At 46.9% G+C, this 27,101-nt stretch overlaps 1 protein-coding gene across 16 annotated transcripts in view; it reads right to left on the reverse strand.

Moving 5' to 3' along the window:
• The window catches only part of PTPRT (protein tyrosine phosphatase receptor type T), a 1,049,177-nt gene that overhangs the window by 180,029 nt on the left and 842,047 nt on the right, over positions 1-27,101 (reverse strand). For 6 of the 16 annotated variants that reach the window (XM_082744652.1, XM_082744649.1, XM_082744648.1 and 3 more), the window contains one exon: positions 17,220-17,276. The exons of the other annotated variants lie outside the window; for them this stretch is intronic. In XM_082744652.1, coding sequence (XP_082600778.1) covers positions 17,220-17,276 — 57 coding nt within the window. The remainder of the gene's footprint in view (positions 1-17,219; positions 17,277-27,101) is intronic. 16 annotated transcript variants of the gene reach the window in all.

The following is a 27,101-nucleotide window of genomic DNA, read 5'->3' on the forward strand; positions in this document are numbered from 1 at the left end:
TTTACTTTTTCAACAGATCATTCCAGCTTCAGTGTCGAGCCAAAGTGGCCTGAAGAGGCGAATTCGGAAACAGTGAGGCATCCAGGTGGACTTAGGTGATGGCGGTGGAAACAGAATAAAAGAGATAATTACCTGAAATGCATGTAAATCAAACCAAAACCTCTCAATGGGACGAATGCAGAGAATGAGGGAGAAAGATGTCAAGGATGCCCCAAGACTTTGGTTTCCTCCTCCTCCTCCTCCTCCTTCTTTTTTTCTTTTGAAGATTTGAGTGTGTGTGTGTGTGTGTGTGTGTGTGCGTGAGCACATGTGCATGCATGTGTAGGGGAGAGGCAGAGGGGGCAGGGGGAGAGTCCTCATCAGACTCCTTGCTGATCGTGGAGCCCAATGTGGGGTCAATCTCATGACCCTGAGATCACAACCTGAGATGAAACCAAGAGTTAGATGCTTGACCAACTGCACCACCCAGGTGCCCCAGGTCTTTGGTGTTCCTAAGAAGATGGATGATGGTGCTGTTTATGGGTCTGAAAAACAATAGGAAAAGTATAGCTACAAAGAGAAAATGGGTGTGTTTGGAACAATATGAGCTAGAGATACACTCTAGAAAAGGGGCGGTTAAAAACGCAGGTCTGGAACTCGGGAAAGAGGTCTGAGCTGGAAGTAAAAGTGTGATATATGCACACAGACCATATCTAAAGGCTGAGGTTGATGGAGCCACCCAGGGAAAGAATAAACGGTGACAGGAGAAAGAAGATATGCCTGTAGAGGAGGCAGAGCAGGAGTGGCCAGATGGGTAAGCTCTTACCCTAGAGCTAAGAAAAGAGTGTTTCAAGAAGGAAGGAATAATGAACTGTGTCAAACACTGCTCCCAGGATGGAATCAAGATCCACAGTCAAGGGAAAGTGAAGGTCTTGGATCAGTGTTAGAAACCCTTCCCCAAATAAGTCCCAAGATGTCCTACACTGAAGCACCTTCAGTGGTGACCATAAACTAATGATGGTTCAATCCAGGGAAGCTTTCTGAAAGACCAGAACCCAGTGGTTTAGACAAATTCAATCAGTTCAGCCAACAAGCATCAGAGGTGAAATCACACACTCTGTATAGGAACGTTATGAGAAGGAATCATGCTTTGCTGACCCAACCAGACTCCAGGAGCAGAGACATGAACATGGGTGCCAAGTAATGTGCCAAACAATTTTCATTTTTGAGGTCACTTAATCGTCACAAAACTCAGAAGATGCTAGTTTTGTTTTCCCTTTTATATAGATAAGAAAACTTCATGGAAGGGTTAAATGACCTGTCCAAGGCCATATAACTAGTGGGTTCCAGAGCAGGACTCTGTGTACAGGGTTCACCCTCTTATCACTATAATGAACTGTCCTTGATATGGTTGCAGTTAAGGAAATGCCAGGGCTGTGTCCACAAAGAAGGCTGGCCACATGGCTCTCTGACCAGAAATCCAAGGGAACTTTTTCAGAGGTAGAACTGAGAGCCCTTAAGGAATATGGTAGTTGTGTTGCTTTTGCTCTAAGCCCATCCTTTTCATGAGAGTCAAAGTTAGTGCCATATCAGTCCCCAGTCTCTTAAAAGCCCTGTTTCTGGTTTTGGGTAACTTCTATTTGCTAACCAGGGATGGAGATGGGAGTCTGCTGAGAGAAGGGGGAGGGACTTGGATATATTCTCTTCATTTCTGTCCTCCACTGGGAGCCAGCTTAAGAACAGTCCATGTAAATCAGAACTGGCAGCTAAGCACCAGGTGGTAAAATCATCCAATTGGAGGAACTTCAAAGCTCTACATAAGTCCCCTGTGTGATGGAGTCATCAAAAACAATCTTGTGAGCTCAGCCTGTACTAATAGGAGACTACTGTCTCTGACATGAGGCTTCGTGCTCAACCTTATACCTGGATCAGCTGTACCCTTTCACCTCTGAGCACTCCCAATGCTGAGCCAGTCCTCTTCAAGCAGCTGCTGCCACCCCTGATCTCTGTCCACAAAATTTAGGGTGGCTTAGAATCCAGATCCCTCTTGGTTCCAGCTCAGAGTTCACATCTGGCTTTCAGTGGACTATCTACTCACTGCTGCATATGGAAACCTGGTGCCCAAAGGAGAGTTCTTGGTCTCATGAAGTCTTTCCTCTCCCTCAATATCTTCTCCATACAAAGGACCAAGTCACTACATTTTACTTTCCTACGGCCTCTTCCCATGTTTCCAAGCAACTATCCCAAGTTATATCCCTCAAGGACTCCTGCTATCCAACAAGGGTAATTAGGTTTGCTTAACACTGCACTAGTCAGACCACTCTGGTGAGGCTTATCCAATTGACTCCAGCATCTGAAAGGTGCTTCCAGGGTAAAGACAGGCCAAGAGCCTTGCCACTCAAAGTGTGGTCTGAAGACCAGAAGCATCAGCATTGCCTGGGATCTTATTACAAAGGCAGAATCTCGAGCCCCATCCCAGATCTAATGAGTCAGCACCTGCATGTTAACAAGGTCTGGTTGTGAATCAGGTGCACACTGCAATTCAGAGATCATTGACTTTGGAGGAATGGCAGTCAGGTCAGGACTTTTCAGCCTAGAGAATGGAAGATGCAGATGAGACTTGGTTCTTGCCTTGGAAAAGCTGAAAGGCCAGTGCAGAAGATGGAATAGACTGGTCCCTTCAATTTTAAAGATTGGAGTTAATATCAATGGGTAGAGTGACAGGGGTAGATTAGGGACCAACACAAGGAAAGGTTTTTATGTGGAAGCACTATTCAGCAGAGGCTCAAGTCCAGCCCCTGTAGGCAGCATTATGATACAGAGAGGAGCATGAACACAGTCATGGTTCCCAAGTCCTATTCCAGAGTTGGCCTTACTTTTCACCTGCCCACTTCGTGTCCACCTGTTCTTACCTCCTGGGCTTCCTGGATGCTTCACCAAGCCCAATCGCTGTGATGGGATACTGACCTTTCTTCTTTGCTTATTGACACTGCTTCCCACCTCAACTCAGCATCCCTTGATTCCAGTGATACCCATGCTCAGGGTGAGAGACATTCTCCTTAGAGATACGGGACTCCTACGCAGTCTACCTTCAAATCCCCAAGTCACCCACAAAGGCAGGAGAATGTGTCACCCATAGTGAAAGACACTATGTGGAAACTTGGTGTTTTCCCATCATGCAGAAGGACTACATGATTTCTTATACACCTTTGGAAGATGAGATTCTATGGTTTTATGAGATCGATCAAAAGCAATGGGTTTCAGGCCAGAAAAACATGAGTTTATGTCCAGACTCCATAACTAACCGGTTGTGTGACCTTGATCAAAGCGATTAACCACCAGGTGATTTGATATCCTCATTTGTAAAAGAGTGAGTAAATGCCAAGTTCACAGGAATGTTCTGAGGATCAAATGTAATAACAGAAATAAAAATGTTTGATGAACTCTGAGGAACTGCTCACACATGTGATAGAATGATGGCATGGCCCTGGAGCTGGGTCCAGGGTGGTAGCAGGAGGTTCCTGTGTCTATTAACTGTGGGTGTGCTGTGGGTGCTGGGGCCATGCTTCCTTGCACTCTGCTGCCTGAGTTCATCTGATCCTTAGGATGAAGGCCGGCAGAGCTCCCTGGAATGATTCACTTCACTTTCATCCAATAGGCGAGGCCTGTATCAGGCTTACATCTGGATGACTTAATGGCAGCAATAACAAAATTTGGCAACAAGGGATTAATGATTCATTCTCAAAGTGCTCTCACTGGCTACAGGCCCAATTCTATAGCTTTACTTCAGAGAATCTCCCTGTGAAGATTTGGAGCAAAAATAGAAGTCTCAGATAAAGAACATCTAATTGCAACTGATAAAACCAAGGACATCCCAGGGGATGCATAACCCATGCTGGTGATCATTGCTGATGGTAACGAAAGGAAGCTGGCTCTCGGGAACACCATTCCTAAAAGCTGCAATCTTTAAAACACACGGTCCCCTCTTAGCTATCCAAGGGCATATTATCCCCCAATCTTACTGTGCTGGCAGTTTACCCCGTCTCCTTAATGACTTCTTTTCTCAAAGAGTTTCTCTGTCTTTACTCTGGCTTTGCATGCATCTGGCACCCAGTGGAGAAAACCTTTCAAACTCTGACTTGGGAGCTGGTACCTCTATGTCAGTGAAGGTTTTAAGGATTGCAGATATCTCTGATTATGGGGCAACGGGTTGCCAAGAGGAGACAACAGGGAAAAGATAAGGAAGTTGGGCAACCTTCCAGCTCTTCTGAAGTCAGGTATGCACCATATCCCTTCTTGATTTTGCTGGAAGCGGATTCTTAGAATGGTGGGCTATTTTTAAAATGGAATTTAAGTCCAAGATCGGGAATAAAAGTTGGTAGGAAAGCATCTGGATACTTCATTAGATTCAAGCCTCCAGACTTTACAAATTGCATCCCAAGGCATTGAGAGCATTTGTAATTGTGATCATGAACTACTTTGGCAGTCTTTGAGGACTGAAATTGTAGCAAACAGGAGGGGTGTGAGAAGCCTGGGGAGAAACAAATGCTGTTGTTGATTTTTTTTTTTTAATGGAAAAATGTGGATTCCAGATATTTTGCAAGAGTAAGTGTGATGTTGATATAGGGGGGAAAAAAACCATATAGACTGGATGATTAAATCAGAATTTTTCCCTTACTGTTTCCTAAAGGAAGAAATAATCACTAGAAATCGGCACAGGCTCTGCATCCGTCAGCATCCAACCAGGAAAAGGGAAACCACTCCAAACATGTAAAATGGAGCAAATTTGCTAGAGAATGGATACACAGGCATCAGGAGAGGGTGGATGAGGCAGCCCAGATGGTACCGACACCAAAAGCCATTACCCAGCATAGACTAGAGAGACAAAAGGATGTGGTGGTCCTCATCAGAGCCCAGAGGTCAGGGTCATCCAAAAGAAGCTGGAAGTCTGGTAGACCTCAGGGAGAAATGGAGTCATGGAGAGCACATAGCCATTGTCCAAGAAGGTGCCTGAGGCCAACAGGAAGAAGGCTTCTCCTCCTTCTTACTGTACAATTAATGTCTCCTCTTGGCCAAACCTACATGCCAGTTGATATGGGGCCCGGGAAACACAGCGTGCCAGGGTTACCTGCACATCTCAGCCAGCAAAGGAAGAGCAAAGGTGGGGTGTGAGGCCAAACAGGCGAAGGGCCAGTGAGGGCAACCTATGAACAAGTGATGGTGTTCACCCCATTGCCACTTTTGAGAGATGTCTGGGCTTGTCAATCAGGAGGAAGGCCTAGGACTGTGTGTTAATTTCAGCCAGAGTCAAGGTCAAGGCAGAGACCTTGTGGTTAGCTTTCAAGAAAGGTAAGTGTTAAACTGGGTCATTCAGCAGGTAATGCTTACTGGTATTTCTTTTTTTTAATTTTTTCAATTTATTTTCAGCGTAACAGTATTCATTGTTTTGGCACCACACCCAGGGCTCCATGCAATCCGTGCCCTCTCTAATACCCACCACCTGGTTCCCCCAACCTCCCACCCCCCACCCCTTCAAAACCCTCAGATTGTTTTTCAGAGTCTCTCGTGGTTCACCTCCCCTTACTGGTATTTTGATACCCTTACGGGTATTTTGATCTAGAATGAGCAGGTTAAGCGGTCTTTGTCTATATGCCTGTCCCTGCTGTATCACGCAGCTCCATTCCATAACCGCTTTTCTTGAAGATTATCTCCCCTTATGCCCTCTTGCCAACATATCATATTCTAATATCGAAGGGATTGATGAACATGTCATGTGAATCTTGTTATATGGGCCAAATTATACAGACTTTGCTCAAATGATATTTAAACTTGACCTTTTAAACTTAAGTTCCCTCATCCTTTTTCACTTTCCTTGTATATCAACCACCATCTCTAAGCCCTTAACACATTGAGTTCAGTTTTATTATTAATCTCTGGGCTTTCCCTATAATTCCTTTCTTGATATTTAGGCACCATAGCATCCCGTATAATTACACAGGGAGACGAGCCTTGCTCAAGTTTAAGTAACTGTTGTCTCCTTTACTCCTAATACTCTTTCTCTGTTCCCACGATGACTAATTTTTTAAAATTTCCGACTACCTCCCCCACACCTGGGAACAGTGCCTCCCTCACTAGGTCTCGTTGACTATGGAGTGCTCAAGAAAGATTATTCCATCATTCTTCTAAGTGACATCACCTAGGATGTTTCGCGAGTAATAAATAAATTGCCTCAATTCATCATATGACAGTAATTGCTTTTAGCCAAGATTTAACTCAGAGTCAATGTCAAGGAGCTGGAAAACACTACAGAGACACAGGTTTTTCAAAGATAGCTCTACCCTGGCTGGAGAAAAAAACATTTAATAAGTACTGAGTTAAGTGTAAAGAAGATACAGATTTCTAATATCCTGGCCTCCCTCAATATCCCCCAGCTGGTCCTAAGAGGTTAGAATTGACTTCATCACAACCCATACAGCTAAAACTGCTAAATACTGCTGACACAGGTTGCCCTCTTTTTCAGCCTTAAATGGAGGTTAGCACCCCATGAGATGGGAATAGCTTTAATTGATTGTTTGAAAGCACTTCGGCCACTCAAATAAATTGTTCCTCAAGTGCTGATTCTGCTTGGTCCTCTACATCTCCTGCATCTGTTTCCAGGTGGATCCTGCTTTACACAGCAAACGCTCTGTGTAGGTCAAATTCTAATTCAGTTGTGTTACATACAGTAGGAAAGCCATGTAAGACCCCCATGGCAAATCTCTCCTGGGTGTAAGAAAACTCCTTTATTGGAAATTGGTTTTTTTTTTTTAATGCATTCAGAATTTAGTATTATAGACTTATTTAAGAGGAGTCATGCCCAACCCATACCAGGCCTTGTCATCACTGATGCATCCCTGGGAAGGCATGCCCTTCACCACTGGTGGGCTGAGAATTCCTTTACACTTCCATAGCTCCAACTGCTCCTTCTTGTGCCCAGAAGCCCAGAGTGCCAGGACTTACTAGAGTAGGACCCTGAGCTATGGTTAGAGTTGGGTACACTTTGAAGACTGCTTTAAGAGTCAGATCATAGTTAAGGTTAAAGCACAGGATGTGGCTGAGGTAGGGGGTCACATCTAAAGGAGGAAGCAGGAGCTGGCCTGTGGTTGGGGTTTAGGAGTGGTCTGCTGGTCAGTCCGCACCCATTCATGGTGAAGAGGCAACCTATGCCTAGAGTTGTGATTGGACTTTGGCCAGTAATAATACTTAGCCCATGAAATGAACTGGACAAAGCTAAGTGACCTCCAAAGGGATTACACCCGTTACCTTGACCTCATTAGCACCCACTCAACTCTAGGCCACAGAGGAAAAGTCCTGGACATCGCCTGATGAGAGGTGCTAGGACTTAACACTGACGGTGAGGACAGCAAGGTGCTGGGCATGCAAGGTAATTCAGAGACAATCCTGCTGTCCGGGAGCTCACTACTTGGTGGGAGAGAGAAGTGTGCGAGCCAAAAATCCAAGCTAACACAAGTGTGTACTGGGAGGGGCACGCAGGACTGCTTAGGCAAAACTTAACTACAAACTTGGTTTTCACATGTCATCAGTGGTATGGGACATGTCCTGAGGATCCCTGAGACCGCCCAGTGACCTCCTTTCTCCCCTCCCTATCCTGGATCCCTAGAGTCCAGGCAAGGCCGGCCCTGCCAACAGGGATGAAGACGCTGAGTCAGCGCAGTGCCTACAGGACCGGCTCCCCGCGTGTAAAAACCTGTGCCCTGAGCCTGAGCACAGGGGGCTCAAAGCTGCTTAGTCACGGCAGAGAGCAGCATTCACGACCGGTGATGGGGATTAAAGGTTTATTCTGAAGAGAAGATGGAAGAGAGGAGAACACCCACTCTTTCGTATGCCCTGTGGCCAAGGGGACCGTCCCATCAGACTTTCCAGGCAGCCAGTATGATGTGGCACAGACAGTGTAAGGGAGAGTGTGGACAATCTGAACAAACTGTGTTCTTCCTGTGGAATGAGGGAAGCCTTCTCATGAGCAGTCACTGGAGCCAAGTGTCCCAAAGCCCATTGGGATGGCAGACAGGTCACATTAACACCAGGATGCCAAGAACAGGTTACCACAGCCTGGTTGGTGAGGCAGAGGCCAAGGCCAGGAGGTGACAAGTAACAGATGCTGGGACTGTTCACAAGCAGGAAGCAGAACCCAAAAGAGGAAGGTCAGGAGGCTAGCTGTGAGCCAAATGCAGAAAACAGTGCACAAGGAGACCTCACAGTGTGGGCTCAAGAAACCCTCTGGGAGGGAGGACAGCTTTTGGTCTTGGTATCACTGAGGTCTCTCCACTCCACTGTAACGGTACAGCCTTGAGGGTTTCAAGGCTGTACCTGCCCACGGCCCAGGGCTCTGGATCCCCATGTTTCCAAGTATATTAGTTTTGTAGGGCTGTCGTCCCAAATGACCACCATTTGAGTGGCTTAAAGCAACAGAAATGTACTCCCTCACAGTTCTAGAGGGGAGAAGTCCAAAATCAAGACATCCAGGATTCCTCCTGTGAGAGCAGGTAGAATCCTTCCTTGCCTCCTCCCGCCACGGGTTTGCTGCAGTCCTTGGAAGTCCCTGGCCTGTGGCTACAACATTCTGCTCTGTCTCAGTCATCACACAGTGTTCTCCCCTGTACCTGCCTTTGCCTGATATCTCCTTTTCTTTTTTTTAAGGATTTACTTATCTAATTTAGAGAGTGTTTGCACACACACCCAACTGTGGGGGTGAGGGGGAGGGAAGGGTAGAGGGAAAACGAAAGAGAATCTTAAGCAGATTCTGAGCTAAGTGCAGAGCCCAACGTGGGGCTTGATCTCACAACCCTGAGATCATGACCTGAACCAAAACCAAGAGTCAGATGCTTAACCAATCGAGCCACCCACACACCTATGTTTCCTTCTGATAAGGACCTCAGTCTCACTGGATTATTGCCTGCCCCATGATTCATCTTAACTAATTACATCTGCAAAGACCCTCTTTCCAAATAAGATCACACTAATAGGAACTAGGGCTTAGGACTTCCACCCATCTTTTGGGGAAAGACATTGGACCCACTAACAGCAGGCTAAGCTCAGCCAAGCGATCTGGGAATGGGATGTGGATGGAGGGAGGTCTTAGCATTTCACCAAGTAAAATGCAATCACTGATAAAGGTTAGGATCAATCACACCTTATATACGGGAAGAGGATGGGACGCTCCTGCTCGGTCCTGAACTGAGCCGCAACAGGGGCTTCCAGAAGGCCAGAATGTCCTGGCTTTATTTGTCTGTCTAGCTTAGGGTGCACCAGATCAAGGTGTCCCCAGGGATATAATTCCTCAGAATTATAATTCCTCAGAGACATAATTTGGTTTTTTCCCACCGCCTCTGGTGAAACTGATCCCTCAAGGAGTGATCACATTACCTGACCCAAAGGGGTAGGAATTTGGAGGAGAGGCAGAGATCTACCCAGCCTGGGTAGCCTTATCCAGATCTTGCCTCTGGAATATAGTGCTTGCAGTGAGCATCAGAGTCTGGAAAGGAAAAGAGGCACGGGAGGGAACAAGAAATCTATAGGAAGGATTAGTGGAAGCACGGGCAGGATCAGAGGGAAGGGCCGATAAACACGCAGCACGGCATTCAGATTAGTGCAATGAAATTGAGCTTGGGGAATAAAACCAGCAGTGGGAATAGCATCGATTGTTGAGATTCCAGGCAAATCCACCGTGAACATGTTTTCTTTCTTCTAGCCTTTGCCCCTTGGCTTTTGGAAGCAGAAACACTGAATCACTGTGTTCTGTGCTAAAAGCGGATCTACGCTCCTCCCCAAAGGATGGATGCAAAAGTAGCTCTGTGTCAGGAGAGACGACAGAGGGCAGAAGCGGGGTCCAAAATGTTTGCAGCCATGGCCGTTGCCCGCAGGGGCAGGCTCGGAGTTCTGAGACACAGACCAGAGTTTCTGCCTACAAGCCTGACTGCCCCTGGACCAGCACCAGGGGAGCCCAGGAAGGCCTATGTGGGGCCAAACCAGCAGACTTCAGGGACCTCCATTCAGAAACTCCAGAGAATCAGTCCCTAAGAAGCCTGGCAGGTGGGGCCACACAGAGCTCAAATTCTGGGTTGAAAACCAGTACTCAGTGACTCACCATCAGCCTAACCAAATGGAAGAAGGTGAACCAGGGGAGGTGTTGGGACCTTTGTGGGTGGAGGCAGAGGGTGTTGGGAGGGAGCACCCTATGCTTGGCTCATGCTCTATGAACATTAATCATCCACTCACCTGTAAGTCCACTCATGCGCGGGGTCAGGTGAATGACCATTATAAGTGTGATGGGCACGGACTAAGAGGTGAACAGAGCAAACAGCTCCAAGATGGTGTGCTGGGGATATGAACATGGCCATGCTGGCGGGGCTCTCTCACTCAGGGCTGACTCAGGGGGTCCTCTGTGCACACTGGCCTGGATAGTTGAGCATCTCCTCTCAGTGCAGCCTGAGACAGTGGGTGGGTGGGTGGGGGTCAGGGACAGTTTTGTCTGGACTTGATCTTAGGGGGTAAGGGAGATCCCAGAGGGAGAGCATCCCAGCGAAGGGAGGGAGTTTGAGAAGGCAGGTCCTGCTAAGATAAGCGGGGTGAACGGGGCACAGGACGCCAAGGAGGGAAGAGGTCGGGAGAGCAACTAGAGAGTGAGGGTCTGATTCTCCCAAAGCACAGGGGAGCTTGGGGACATTTCCATCAGGAGCAGATGCTTATTGCTGGACCGTCACTCAGGTTCAGGGGAGCATACACTGGAAGGGCACCAGTCTGGAATTTGGACACGAATCTGAGCAAGATGTCATGGATCTTGGGCATGAGAGGCAGCGACGAGGAAAGGAGAGATCCAGGAGAGATTCTGGAGGCAGTATTGGTCCTATGTGGTACCAAAGAGGAGCAAGGATGGCCCTGGATTCCGAATCTGAATGTAATGGCCGTTTGCATAAAGCCTGAAGACTGGTTTCTCCTTGGTCAAGGGAGAATAACCCAAGACAGAAAAAAGGTATAGTGAAGACCTCAGTCATATATGATGCTTGTTTTGTAGGCAACAGAAGCATTGACCTGCTATAGGGACACCCCACGGGGCAGCAGCAAGCCAGAAAAAATGCCTTCCTCTTCTGCACCAAGGCTGCTGATTCAGCAGGGAGATTGGATGCAGAAGCTGGCAGCCAGAATGGTCCCAGAGCCTTGTGTCCATCAGGTCATGAGCGTCTATTGTAAGACTGCTGACAAAGATGGCATTCTGGTGTGCTTGTTCGAGCACCGCGCTCCCTCCGTGTTCTGCCGAGTCAGCCTGCCCCCGTGCCGACAGCCAAATGGAGGGAAGAACTGTGTCGGCCTGGATCCTGAATGTCACCTTCCTCTCTGACCTCCAGCTGCAGTCCCTGCCCCTCACCTGCAGACAGCCCTGGCCTGAGCCTTGGGACCCATGAGGCCTGGGTCAAGGGGAGCTGGAGGATGCCCAGGAGGAAGGCTCAGGGACCTCAGCATCGTGTCGCCTCTACTCACTGTCCTGCTTGCCTTGGCCATCACAGCAGCTGGGTTGCCATGCAACTGGGTCCAGCCTCCCACTTAATATCCTTACTCCCTAAAAAGCCCCTAAATTTATGAACCCTGCTTGATATTTTAGGCTGAGGCTCTGTCAGGCTCTTAACTCTCACCCCCCATCCCCCACGTTTCTCGGGAAGCACAGTTCCGGTCCAGCCACCTGCTTGAATTCCACCACCAGCGAGTTGCCCACCCCTCCTGTCTGGATCTCAATTTCCTCATCTGTAAAATGGGCTTAGAATAATAATAATAGCAAGAGTGAAAATCCAAGCACTTAATGCTTATTTTTCTCCCTTATTCCTCTTAACAACTAATTATTATTAATATCCCCATTTTGCTGATAAGGAAATGGGACCGTTTACATGACCTCTCTGTGGCTCAAGTCCCGCTGCTAGTTATGATGTGATTTTTGAGGCATAGTGCTGAAGCCTTCTGCTCTGGTATTTCCTGGTTCTTGGCACATAATAGGTGCTCACTAATGTGGACCGTGGGCTTAGAACATGCTGGGTAGGAGTGCAGACTGTCCAGAGAAATTTATCATCCCTGAGCTTTGTGATTTCCAATGATCAGAGCCTCGGTTTCCACCTCCATCAATGAGAACGCTAACAGCACCCTACAGGTGAAGTACACTAATAATGGGGAGCCCTTTGCATGAGCACAGCATGTAGGAAATCTGTAACATGTCTTAGCTGTCCTAGTATTCTTTTCCTCAGCTTGCTAGATATCCCTGATGCTACTATCCCCTAGAGCTGCGACCTCGCTCCAGCCAGCCTGGCAGGAGCCTGACCCCCACTGTGGGTCTTCCTTCCCCCTCTCTCCACCTAGCACAGTCCCATCATGGGGGGGTGCTTGGGTTTCAGCATTTTCCAGAGCACTACATCTGGTTTTACTGCTTCCAGCTCCTGTTCTCACACCATCTGTCCTCCTTTGCCAGGGGGCATAGCGTCCCTGAGAGGGTCGCTGAGACCCCGGGGTGTCTGAGGCTGCGGAGGCTACCAGGCACCACACTGAGCCCTCAGGAGACTGCCGTGCTGCTTCCCCATCTGCTCTGGGGCCCCACAGCTTTATTGCAAAAGGCTCAAACTCTACCTGGGTCCAGAATTTATAAGCCATCCCTGGGCAAGTTGCTTTAGAAGCAAAGCAGTCTCCGGGAGTGTTTTATGGCCTGAATTCTGCTACTGCGGCAAGGCTCTGATTTTAAAAACTGCCAGGAATATAACAACAGAGAGTTTTCCCGTGATGTGGACAGGAAGGAAAGGAATGACAGAGGGGAGGTCCGCTTGATACCCTCTCCAGCAGAAGCTGGGTCAGAAACTCATCCCTTCCCTCTGACGACCCTCGCCACCAGTGAGCCTGGACAGTCTGGGACTCATCCACATTATCTCACAGATAGGACCTGGGCTCAGAAAGGCTGTGTGATGTGCCCAAGTCCCCCAGTTTTAAGGAATGGAGTTTGGGCTCCATATGAGGGCTTGGCCCAAAGCCCTTCTCGTGGAGAATTGACAATGGGGACTGGGCACAGTCAAGGTGGTGAATCTGGGTCTGGTAGGGGTTCGACTCAAGAGCATGGCTGACCATTTGTGCATCCTCTCCAGCCTCTCCAACCCAGGGTCCCACACTGCTGCCTGGAGGCCTGGCTGAGTTACTACCAGAGCCAGAGAAGGGGTACCTTCTGCAGAGTCCATGGGGTCTCAAGTCCTTCAGGTGAAATGTTAGCTTGGCACTTGTCCACCACAGCCACAAGTCATCCCACTACAAAAAAAAAAATTCCTAACCCTGGCCATGAGACCTTATTTTCACAAGGCAAGAATCCCCAGCCTTCACCCTCATACCCACTAATGACAACCAAATACACTTCCAGACATACCAAACGTCCCTGGGTGTGTGTGTGTGTGTGTGTGTGTGTGTGTGTGTGTGTGTGTGTCAAAGTAAAACAAAGGAACTGAACATTTACTGAGTAATATCTCCATGCATATACACTTCTGTTCACCAATTAGGCACAAAGATGGCAAAAAAAAAAAAAAATTTTTGCCTCTAGATCTGTGCTGTCCATCATGGTAGTCACTAAGCCACATGGGGTCACTGAGCACCTGAAATGTGACTAGAGTGACTGAGGAACCGAGTTTTAAAATTTATTTTATGGTTTATTTTAATGAATTTAAATTTAAAAACTAGTATGAGTAATGTTTACTTATTAAACATAATGTTTACCTTTTTAAGGCTATATTTCATTTTAACTATTTAAAATCTAGCATCTCAACTGAGATGTGCTGTAAATGGAAAATGCATACCAGATTGCAAAGATTTAGTGCAAGAAAAAATGTAAAATACCTTTCATTAGTAATTTTAAAATACAGATTGTGTGTTAAAATGGTAATATTTTATAGGCACTGGGTTAAATAATATCTATTAAAATTAATTTCATCTGTTATTTTTTTAATGCGACTCTAAAAAACATAAAATTATAGGGGTGCCTGGGCGGCTCGGTTGGTTAAGTGTTTGTCTTTGGCTCAGGTCATGATCTCAGGGTCCTGGGATCAAGCCCTGCATCGGGCTCCCTGCTCAGTGGAGCCTGCTTCTCCCTCTCCCTCTGCCTGCCGCTCCCCCTGCTTGTGCTCTCTCGTCCTCTCTCTTGCTCTCTCAAATAAATAACTAAATGAGATCTTTTTAAAAAAATGTAAACTTCTATACATTGTCCCAGTTCTATTTTATGGAACCGTGCAGCTCTGGAGGATTTCCACAAGGGGAGCTATTGCCCCTCAGGGACCCTGCGGACCGTCTGGAGATAGAGTTGGTTGTCATAATTGAGGAATGAAGTGCTACTGGCATCTAGTGGGTAGAAGCCAGACATGCTGCTAAGCATCCTGCCCAGCACAGGACAGCCTCCCCACGACAGACAAGCATCCATCCCCAAATGTCCCTCATGCCGAGGTTGAGGAGCCCAGCCCTCCAGCACAGCCAGGATGTCAGAGACCTGCAGAGCTAGCTGGAGTTAGCTGAGCAAAGAGGTTAAGGCTGTCACCATACCCAGTTCTCATGATTAACTACAGTAGGGGTGCCACGGTCCCCACTCCAGAAGAGAAGGAAGCCCAGAGAGGAGAAATCACTTGCCCACCATCCCGAGGCCAGAAGGTGGCAGGGCTGAGAGCTGAACACAGCCTCCATTCCCAATGCCAGCCTCTTCCCTGCTACACGATGTGGTTCCACGGTTCTCCGGCCTGTTGCAGACCCGAAAAGAGGCTTCCTGAGCTTCTGGTCTACCGCCCCCATCCCGCAGAGCCGGCAGTTGTGATTTCCACCGGCCCTTCTTGCTACCAGGGGATGAGCACGAGCAACCACCCCGTCTGAAAGGGACATTCTGCTCTGAGAGAAACACTCGCAGGCCCCTCACCCATCAAACAGGGCCGAGAAGCAAACGGAACACGATGAAATCAACCTGTCAGAGGAGGAACATTCAGACACCTCAGAGGCAAGAGGGAAGAACAAATGTGCCCAAAACAGAATCGGCTCCGTTTAAAGAAAACATTATCAGACCGCTCGACTTGAAGAGATGCCAGAGAACAATGGCCCAGCGGAAATGGAACTCCCACGCGGGCTCCGGGGACACGCGGTACCTCGCTAGAGTGGCTGTGCGTGCGGTGGTGAGAGTCCCTCTCCCCTCACCATGACCATGCTTCCGCGTGCGACTCCCTACCTCCCCGGGGGGGGAGGGCGAGGCTGGTGGGCCTGTGATGGGGGATGACAGGGGACTGACATTTCCTGAAGGCCTACTACGTGTGGCTGTTGAGCAGGGCAGTCCCTAGGGTCACCTAACAGTGATCTGTAACAGGACTCTAAAGTGTGACAATGAGATTTACAGGTGGTAAAGGGCTATGCAGCTTGCTTAAGGCCATCTAGGTGGGGAGGGATTGTGATGACATTCCTGGAGCGTTGGCAGCGGAGTGCTGAGCCATGGGGGTTGGGGGCAGGGACAGCTGGGCTGCAGTGAGTGCTGTGGACTCACCCAGTATCTCCACTCCCAGATTGGTACACCAGGCATCCAGCAGCTGTGGATTCTGGCTGCTAAAGACTCACAGATGCCTCCTTCCCAGCAGAAGGACCGTAAGGCAAAGGTGAGTGGCCTCCTCAGGGGCCTGTGCACTCCCATGATTGCCAATGGCCGGCTGGCGTTGTGGCACAACTGCTGGCCCCTTGGCTTCAAGGTGAGGTTTCTGAGGGCTCAAGCTGCCATAGGCCTCCACATCCTGCCCTATCCTGCCTCCCCGACTTTCTCTCCTGAGAATTCTCTTTAATGAGTCATTCAATTTGCACAGGAATCCCTATCTCGGGCTCTGGGTCTACAGAAACCAGCTGAAGACATTCACCAGAAGTCATATCTCTACTTTGGGGAAGAGGGTGGACAGAAGTGGACCATGAGGCCAGACTCCTGTCATCCTTGCTGGCCATTCCCCCTCCCCCGCCATGACAAACTGGCCAGTCAGAGACTGGTAGAAAGAAGGCCACTGTCTGAGCAACCACTCTTGAGAGAGGCATCAGGTAAAGATCCGAAATCACCAAGGACTTCTAGAGTCACACCTTTAGGGCAGTGGGGTCTCTTTGGTCTGTAGGACCTGCCATAGGCATCAGCCTATGACACAGGTGGGCTCTGCATCCCAGTCTTTGAAGAGAGGCAGATGCTGATGGGAAATGTGGTCAAACTACAGCATGTTTGAGGAAAGGGGCTGATATCCTTCACACAAATACTCCCCTAGGCTGGGCACTCTTACTCCAGCCCTTCCACACTCATTATCTTGTGTGGTCTCGGAGTACAACTCCAGAAGACTCTGCACGTGCAGATTCTAGAAGCAAATGGTGCCCCCTTAGAGGCAGCCATTATGATTCCCACTTAACACGCAGGAGAGGTGAGGACCATCACATTTAAAAGGCTTGTCCAGGGGGCGCCTGGGCGGCTCAGTGGATTAAGCCGCTGCCCTTGGCTCAGGTCATGATCTCAGGGTCCTGGGATCGAGTCCCGCATCGGGCTCTCTGCTCAGCAGGGAGCCTGCTTCCTCCTCTCTCTGCCTGCCTCTCTGCCTACTTGTGATCTCTCTCTCTCTGTCAAATAAAATAAAATCTTTAAAAAAAAAAAAAAAAAAAAAGGCTTGTCCAGGACACAGGGGAGGCCAGATCCAGTCCCATTCTAAGCACAGACACAGGAGGCCCACTTCCCCAAACTCAGATCACGGCTGAGCTGTCAATTATGTGGACACACACTCTGAGCTCCGAGTATGTGTGTGTTTGAACACCACACACCTCTCTTTTGTAGCTGCCCTCATAGTTATCGTGCATTGATTAGGGTGGCTTTCTCCCTTCCCAGAAAGGCATAGGAACAGGTCTTCTTTTCCTCCTCACTGCATCCCTCCATGCCTAGAACAGTGCCTGGCACATAGTAGGTACTTAGTAAGCATCAGTGGAATGGATGAGTGGGGAGCTGCATGGATGAAGGGAGGCATGGAGAGGTGGGTGGGTGGGTGAATGTGGGGGGGGTGGCTGGAAGAGTAAATGGGTGGACAGGTGGCTGGCGTGGAGGGACTGCCAGTTCCTCTCTGGTGCACCTGGCCTGAAGGACGCCCTGAGCATGGGCCATGCTCAATTCCTTCCCACCCGCCCAGGGCTCTGGTGGTCACCTGTGGTGAGGAGGCAGAGTGGAGTCCCCGGGGTCACCTGGGCGCTGCCCATTGGTGCTGACCACAAGGAAGCCAGTCCCCAGGCAGCATGCAGAAGAGAAGGAGAGAAAGAAACACACATGAAAACGAGCGGCATGGTGAACAAGACTACAGTTCTTGTGGCTCTGAAGAGCTCACGCTAAACAGCAAAAGAACATCGCGATCTAACCAAACAAGGCTGCCATCGATTTTTAAAAATGAAACGAGGGTAAGAGTCAGCATTTATCAAACACCCACGACATGCCAGGTACTCTGCTAGGTATCTCACGAACAATGTTTCTAAAGCGGAGAGCAACCCGGAAAAGTCCGTATTATTATAAATGAGCCCCATCATATTTCCACGCCCCGTCTTCTCTCCTGCTCTGCTTTCTTAGTAAATGGTGGCCCCACCCACGTAGCAGCTCCATGGAGGAATCCGGGAGTCATCCTTTGCCTCTCCTTTTTACTGACCTCCCACTTCTAAACCCTCAGCATGCCTCAGTAAGTCTTCTCCAGGAAGGCTCTCGAAGCCTCTCTCTTCTCTCCAATCTCATTTCCACTTGGTTCAAGCCACCCGCACGCTTCACTGGGGAGCACTCAAAATACCACCTTCTTTGCTGGTCTTCCTGCCTCCGGCCTTGCCCCCTTTCAATCCACCCTCCACCCTACAGCTAAAAGACATCAGTAAGGGAAACCTCAGAGCCCCTTCTCCAGCTCAGACCCACGGTGATGAGATCCTTGCCTGTTCCTCCACACTCTCTCCCTCAAGGGCAACGAAGTCCTCTCCATCATCAACAGCCCACTACATTCTTGTCTGTAGACCTTACCCGGGCTCATCACCTTGTGAGGAATACACTCCCTCTCTACCCCTTTACCCGACTAGCAACCGCTCACCCTTCAGGAATCAGTTTGGAGCTCCTTTCTTGGGAGTCTCTGGTGTCTCACCGTGTATGGGACAGATATCCCATTCTGTCTTCCCATAACACCCCAATCTTCCTTTCTCACAGCAATAACCCTGCCCTGTTATTAGTGGCCACCTTTGCCTTGACTCTGTAAGCTCCCTGAAGGAAGTCACCGCGTTTCATTTACTAAGAGCTCCTGTGATCTTGTCTTGTACCTGGCACGTAGTAGAGACTCTGTTCTGTTGAACAAATGAATGAACAGGTGAAGAAATGAATCAGAGCATGGACATAACTTGCTCAAGGCCCAGAACTAGTAACCAGCAGAGGCAGTATTTAAATCCTGGTTTGCATGACAAATGCTCTAAGCCTTTGAAACTGACTACTTGTCTCTGTAAAGAAAACTATATAAAGGGCAGGAAGGTGTCTAATGCTTGGTGAAAGCCTACATGTTCCTCTAGTGATTCATCAACAGAACTGTATAAAGCCCTTACGCAAAATGAGGAGAGAGGTAGGGCACTCCAGACCAACCAATAAACAGGAAGTACATCATTTCAAAAAAAAAAAAATCACATAAATAGCAAGCTTGAGCAAGGTCATGATATACTATAAAACATAACTGCCAGTCAATTGTCATCATAATATTCCTCCTCTTAACGGTGTGGGAAGCATCACCATTTTCAAAGTACACGCTAAGTCAGAGGTCAGTGAACTGTGGCTTGTGGGTCAAATCTGGGTTCTCAGAGTTTTCTGCATGGCCATGAGTTAGGAATGGTTTTTACACTTGTAAATGGGGTGTTTGCTATTTGACCTTACCTTTTTTTATTTTTATTTTTTAAATTTATTTTCAGCATAACAGTATTCATTGTTTTTGCACCACACCCAGTGCTCCATGCAATCCGTGCCCTCTCCAATACCCACCACCTGGTTCCCCCAACCTCCCACCCCCCCGCCCCTTCAAAACCCTCAGATTGTTTTTCAGAGTCCATAGTCTCTCATGGTTCACCTCCCCTTCCAATTTGACCTTACTTTTAAAAAATTTTTATTTGTTATTTTTAAATTTTTTATTTAAATTCAATTTTTTTTAACTTATAGAATATTCTTAGTTTCAGGGGCAGAATTTGGTGATTCATCAGTTGGGGGAAATAAAACCAAAAAGAAGAGTAATATTTTATGACACATGAAGATTATATAAAATTCATATTTTGGTGTCCATAAATAAAGTTTTATTGGAACATGGTCACACTCATTTTATATTTCTTACCTATGGCTGCTTTCTGTTCTACCATGATCAAGTTGAGTATGTGTGACAGAGACCATGTAGTCTGCAAAACTGAAAATATTTACTATCTGGCCCTTTACAAAACAGCTTGCCAACCTTATTCTAAGTGGCTACTTTTATTAATTTTTCCCCACCCTTGGAGGTAGGCAAGACATGGCTCACATGTCAAAAAGAAACAGAAGGTTGAGAGAGGATATGACTTTGGTGTTCCCACCTGGCCTATTTCAGTGGCTTCCTACCTGTTCTCCCATGGTCTTGTCTTGTCTGTGCCCCAGATCCCCATCTCATCCACCTTCTAAGGCGGTCTGCTTAAACACCTCCAATGGCTCCCAACTGGCCCTTGATCTCAGGGCCAAGTTCATAAATATGCTCTGGGGCTATATAGAGTCTTCAGTGTCCTGGCCTTGCTCTCTCCTTCAGCCCCACCTCTGATCACTCCTTGTGGTGTGTGGTCACATAGTGTGTGCCCACATATGTGCCTCTGGCCACATAGGCATCTATTCCTTTGCTTTGACCCATTCAAGTTCAGCATGCTTCCAGTCTCCAGCGATCTGCACATGCTACTTCATCAACGCGGAAGATCTCCTGCCTTACTCTCCAGCCTTGTTCAATATGATAACGGTCACTCTTTCAAAACTTGTCTCAATAACTACATTCCTGAAAAGGCACAACCTAAACCGATTTATGTTTCCCTTCTTGGCTCCCAGAGCATCCTGGATTTACCTTCATCACAGCACTTCATCACGCCATATTGATAGAATTTATCTGTTTGCTGTTCTCCCACTAGCTATTTGTGGAGTGCTTATTATAAGCTCGGCGTTGCACGAAGCACTTTGTATGCATTGGCCCATTAAATTCTTACATGAGCCCCATGAAGTAAGTGGTGATATTGTCACTGTTTTACAGATGGGGAAACCAAGTCACAGAGCAGTTAAGTGCCTTTTCCAGCCTAGAATTAAAGACTCTCCAAATCCAAAGACAAAGATCTTAACCCATCTGGGACAAGAGGCCACAATCAATAGGAAGTTGTACTCAATATGTGTTTATTAAGAACTAAATGAATAAGTGAAATTCCGGTTTAGTATTTACCTGCTAGCTGTGTTGCTTAGAAAATTACATTTCTGAGTTTCAGTTTCTCTACTAGTTTCTCTAATAGTTGAAGCCTGGTGGACAGGCCCTGTGGAGTCTCCCCACCTTACCAACCTAGGGCTACAACTCTGCCGAGCAGCAGTGCTCAGCTATAAGGGGCAGAAACAGGGGTATAGCTGGACAGGTAGGGGGATGGGAAGAGGTTTTCCTAGTGGGGTTGGAAGAGCAGAAGATAAGTAATGGATCACGGGTCTCAGCAGGACATAAAGGGAAGCTGAAACAGCAAAGGGGCTCAAACCTTTTGGGTAGAGATGACAAGTGTTTTCTGGTACCTGGCCTACCTCTCCTCCTTAGGCACATAGAAGAATCCAAGTCTCATCAAGGCCATGTAAGTGCAAGTGACACAAGTCATTTCTAAGTGAGGTATTCAAGATCCAGATTACTAACCCCACCCTTTCTCTTCCCCTGCTGTGGGGTTTTTATGAGGCCACATATATTCTAGATGGCATAACAACAAACTTTTTTGGTATCAAGCTACTGATATTTGGGTATTCATTTGTCGTTGCAGCAAAGCCTTTCGTATCCTAACTAATCCAGCAGAAGAAAAGGTACTAGTTTCTTGTCTTCTCTTCTACAACCTGGTTCCCCATCATACAGCTTTTCTGTTAGAGGCTTCATGACTCCACTCTCTCCATATTTCCAGCCTATGTTCATATATATTTATATGAAAATTAATTAATTAATTAAAATAGTAAGACCATGCAAGAAGGAGGTCACAATGCTGAGTGCCTCAGACTTCCCTTTTGACTTTTATTCCCTTCTAAAGCAAAGAATGTTGAGTAGAAAGAGATGCTAATGGGCTAAAGATGACATTGAAGCAGATAACCTTGAAGACAAACTAACTTCTTGGTTTGTCAGCTTCAATATATTGTAGTAACATGGAAGGCTGAGGGCTCTTTGTGGTACCGGGTCTGCTGCAGATTCCAGGACTTAGCCTGGACACTGCCAAAGAGACAAAAGACCCATCACACCCTAAAGATTCTACTATCAACTATTACTGGAAAAGAGGCATGGAAGGGTTTAACAAATAGGAGATAGGAGACTCTGACAGTGGCTCATAGAATCTCACCCAGTCTGTGTCACTGACAAGATTCAAAATGGTGCCATGGGAATGCCATGAGCTTTATTTAGAGTTAGAGCTCAGCTACAGTTCTGTGGGTCCTTGAGGTCTTTATTCAACCTTTCTGGGCTTCTACTGCTTCGTTTTTTAAGTAAGGGTAATAAGGATGATCACTATTTATTTAGTGCACAATACATGCCGGGTTTTAATTCTGTCATTGCATTGTCAACTCATGTCAGCATACATAGGCCTGTGACTGGTATACAGTAGATGGTTAATTTTCATTAAGCCCCCCTTCACCACCCTGCTCCTTCAACACTATGTGAAACCCCATCAGAGAAAGCTCTAATGGAACCTTCTTCTATTTCTAGCCCTTGACTTCAGCCTACCCAGATATCCCCCTTTCTTTGACTCATGATTTTAAAAGCCTGCTATTCCCTTTGTAAGATGTAATTGCTTTGCAGCATCAGATTTGAGCTAAGGTCAACTCAGGTGTCTCAGGTCTTGGGTAGATAATTCTCATTTCTAGTTCACAGGGATGAATTGAGACTTCCCAAGGAAATGCTTGAAGGACAAGTGTTGGTTGTGGTTTTGGTTTTCCGGGACTCCACTGTACCAGCTTTGTCTTCCTGAGTGGGGTATGGAAAACATATGTATGTGTATTGGCAGTGTGGAGGAGCAGTTTGAACAGTCTAGAGAGTAGGGATAGGAGAACGATAAAAGAAGACTAAGGAGCTGTACCAGTAGTTGTAGCAAGAAAAATATTAATGGGTTGGGATATATGAATGCCATTTTTGGTTACTTTTAGTTTACTTATGGTGTAATTCTCTCCTTCTATTTTGTCATAAAACCTTCAGGAAAAGCCACATTAACTCCTTTGGCATTTTAGGACATAGAGAGCACTGGGTGAGAACAAAAGGGGCCAAGGGTCAAGGCAAGCTTGTCACACGCAAGCAATTCTGAGAACCCCCATTGCGGAAAATTCACTTCATTGGGCTTGCATAGGGAGAAACTGCACTACCCTACCCTAACCACCAAGCACACACCCTGGGCTTTCCCCCTCTTAAAATCTGTAGGATTTCTGGGTGCCTGGGTGGCTCAGTGGGTTAAGCCTCTGCCTTCGGCTCAGGTCATGATCTCAGGGTCCTGGAATCAAGCCCTGCATCAGGCTCTCTGTTCAGCAGGGAACCTGCTTCCCCCTCTCTCTGCCTGTCCCTCTGCCTACTTGTGAACTTTCTCTATCAAATAAAAAAATAAAATCTTTAAAAAAAAATCTGGTAGGATTTCTAAGGTCTGAACAATAGCCAAGAGTCTTCCAATAGATGGACTCACTACAGTCTACCTTTCATAAGTGATCCTTCACTGGGGTCTTGACTCCAGCTACCATGGCTAGATTTGGGCATCCTGTGGTCCTGAGTCCCTCCTGAAAATGCTGGGTAGATAATGAGAAAAGAAAAAAATGCTACAGTCAAAGGCTAACAGGTGCATGAGCAAAATGCTACACTCAGTCAATAAAAATAGGATTGCTAGAATCTAATCTAAACACAATAACCTATAGCTGAAGAGCTTAAAGACTACGAGCTGAGGTTGACATCCTTCCTTTGCCTCTGTTTCTGCACTTTGGATCTAGCCTGAGTTCATCTGATAAACATGTGATTTGTGGAATCATAGGGGAAATGACCAGAGTCCAGGCTTTGGCTTTTCTTCCTTGGAGAATAGCAATGAGAGGCTTGGACCTCTAGGTCTCCTATCAGAGAACATTCAGAAGAATGACGAGGGAAGCTCAAGATGTTTATCATCTGTTATATTCTTGACCTTTTATGTGCATTATCTCAAATAACTGGGAGAAAGAGTCAATGACCTCTGGCTTAAAATGGGTGTGATAGACTAAAAGGGGTTTGATTTATCCTAGGTCAAACAGTTAAGCTTTGGACATGGGATTTGAATCCAGGTGACTCTAATTCCCCATTTTTCCATGCAGCCTCTCAAAGAAGCTTCATATAAAACAGAACCTCCCATATAGAATTAGATCGACAGAAGAGAGAAGGGCAGGCAGTGGGCATTTCCTATCTGATAGGAGATAATTCCTACATTGTGCTTGGCTTCTCACACCACCTGTAACATGTTATTCTTAGGGTTAAGGAATCCGAGTACACATCATTTCCCCTTCTTGGCTCTAGTCTTAGTATCAGCAAAATGAGGGCATTTCACTGAAGAATGGGTATTTATTGTCCTGCCAGTCTCTGCAGGGGTGAGAATTCATTATGAAGAGAGAAGAGAAAATGCTGGATGAAATGGTCTACCTCAGGCTTAGCCATTATAAAAAGAAGCTACTTTTACAAAAGACCATTGCCCACGCCTCTTGCCTGTTGCCGTTGGGACAATGGTTTTAGTCTATCACTACCACAGGGCAGCATGGAACTATTGGTGACATTGGCCCCTTATCTCATGCTTCATTATTCTGGAGTTCAGCTTTCAGCACCTACTCCGAGGGGGTTGTTTTAATGGGATCGTTAGAGAGTGTTTACTAGATTAAAACTGTGGCTGTCTTCTGCAAAGCAACTCTGCAAATGGCTTTATGGGTTTCCGGATTTATTTTGTCTCAATGACTAGGCTCAGTTTGCAAATCAAATCAAAGCTGATTTTTCCAACTGCCACTCGGGCGCACCCAGCGGGAGTCTGCAAAGCCAGCTGTGTTCCCTTGATGACTGGTGCCAGAGACGGGAATGCTGCTGCCTGCTGGTGGCCAGAGAGTTTCTAAGAGGGAGAGGGCAGACAGCTTGACCCTAACCAGGGCAGGCAGTCAAAGTCAAAGAAAGCAAATTTTCATTTTCTGGAAGGAGAAAAGGCAGATAGGATCTATGTGACCACAAAGACTCACAGGCAGAGAGAATCGGGAGCCAAATATGGACTCGTGATATTGAAGCTCTGTCCAAATGAAGTGTCCCATGGTGGAAGGAACTTGGTGGGACAGAAGAAAGGTCCCTGTCACAGCAAGTGGAGCTGGACATCAGTTTCTGGAACAGAAATGGACTGGTATGGTTTTACAACTAAGCCTCTGGGTCAGAAACCATTTTCCCCTTGATCTACTCTGAAGGCATGGGCTGACATGCGAGGTGCCTCCTTCAGCAGGTACAGCCTGGAACACGGGCATCATCACCACATGGGATAATCATCTTCCACAGGAGGCCTGTTCCCCCCTCCTCCTTGAGCCTCAGTACCTCAGAAGTCTAAGTACCCCACTCCAAACTTCTATGTGCTCCATTTTCCCAAGGGTCACCTCGGAGCGGACTCAGCTTATATCTCCAACCTGGTTCCTAAGTTGAGCCCAACCCTCAATGTAACGTAAACATTATTTAAGGGGTCTAAATGCACCTTTCCCTTACTTGCCCTGTCTTACATTTTCTGTTTTAACTATACAAATGAAACCTCATTGTTAAGTAGTCTTTGTACTGCCTTCCCTTCAAAGAATAAATAATAGTTCTGTTTCTAAACCAAAATTTAATTTTTTTTTAACCCATTAGCCTAAGTTTTCTCTCTATGGCTCTGAACAAGTTCCAAGAGTACAGTGTGCCAAGCAGAGGGCTTTTAGAATTTTCCTTCGGCTCTTGAATTGGAGGCAATTCCATGATCTTTTTGCTATCCCTCAACCCAACAATGAAACACATCCCCTGTATAAGAAGAGCACATGGTAGATGCCACTGGTGCCACTCTTCCCTTTTGGGGTTGGTGCACCATCCCCAGTTGCTCTGAGTGTTGAGACTAAGGGCTTATACCTATGACTTTCTCCTGATACATGTGCGGGACTCAGCACTGCCACCCCCCCGCCCTGGAGCCCCCTGAGAGATGGAGGAGAGGGAGAAGGGGAAAGGAACAGGGGAGTACCAACAACTAATTGTTCCGGGGGGGAGAGGCAGAAATTCTGGTCTTCTTGTTCAAGGCAGAACAACTTGGGAGAAGTTTATACTCTACCTTATCTAGCCTAGGCTTTAATTTATCTGAGAATAGATTCTTGCTTAGCATTTTACTACCTCTCCCACTTTCCTCTTTCATTTACAGATTTCTTCCAAGGGCCCTCCCTTAATACCTTCCCTGAGCCCAAATCCCTGCCTCAGGCTCTACTTCTAGGGAATCTCTCTTAAGAGAGGTCCCATTTGTCTTTAGCAGCTCATTGATAAACTCCACTTCCCCACTATGGCTGAACTTACATTCAGATTCCTCTAAACCTCCAGCCAAAGTCAATCACAGGCAAACCTTGGCTGAGGAACAAAGTGAAGAGGAATGTGAATCTTGGGTAGTGCCAATGAGTCCCCCACCAATGAAAAAGACTGCCTTCAAGGCTTTTGAGGTCAGCTTGTTCTGATCCTAGGATTATCCCCTTTTACTTGCAAATACCAAACTCCCACTCCACAGTCCCTTAGCTGTGTCTTCAATTTTGGTTCTGTAAATAAATAGTGTCCCCTGGTGATATGTGAATATACCCACCAAATCCTCTGTAAATACTGAGGACTTGGGCCCTTATAGGGACTTTGGGCCAGGGGTGTGGCTCTTCTCACATTCTGATGTGCTCAGTCAGTTGATCTCCCAAATCCAACGCTTGGTCCTGGTCCTATGCAATTCCCAGTGTTAGGTGAGAAGGGGTGATGACGGGCAGAGAGACACAAAGTCTCCTATGCTATACCAGTCCCAAGGAAGCAGAACCCCAGGTGATGGCCTAGGAACATATCCGCCATTACTGCCTGAGCCTTTGGCACCATTGATATTTTAGTCCCCATTCAGTACATTTCACTTCTCTTTGGAAGCTCTGATCACAATTATAACTTCATGATTATCTGTTAAAATCCTACATGTAAGGTCTGTTTCCACAGTAGACTGGGAGCTCCTTGAGGACCAGGACCATGTGTGCTGATTCACCATAAAAACTGTAGTTCTCTTCAAAGTGTCCCATTCACAGATGCTCAGCGAGTCAACCATACGAAGGAAATAACATTCATTGACAATAATTTTATCCAAAACACTTTGCAGTACAACACTTGTACACATATTGTATCATCTGATCCTCTAACAAACTGGATGGTAGAGGTCTTCATGTACAGGAGCTGGCTTGTCCCATCTTGCTAAAACCAACTGTAAAACATTCTTGGCTATTTTGCAAGCCAGTTGTTAAACCATCGGTAACTTCATTGAACATGGTGGGGATATTTACATCCTTGAGATCAACAGAGACTATAAATAAGAAGTTTTCTTTTACAAAGAGTAGGTTTATCATCAAACCACTGGCAGTCGGTGTGTTAAAAAATGTTCTGTAAATGAAGAGATGGACATAACGTTAAATATGGTGCCTCTGAGTTTCAGGAAGATGAAGTGGGACTTTCAAGGTCTCTGACCCTTGTTACAGTGAGATGCTGGCTTCAAACGCATTTACTCATTTCAGCAGGCATTTTTCAAGTACCAGTGATGTGCCAGGTACTTCC

Source organism: Mustela nivalis, assembly GCF_964662115.1.
Source record: "Mustela nivalis genome assembly, chromosome: 8".
NCBI lineage: Eukaryota > Metazoa > Chordata > Mammalia > Carnivora > Mustelidae > Mustela > Mustela nivalis.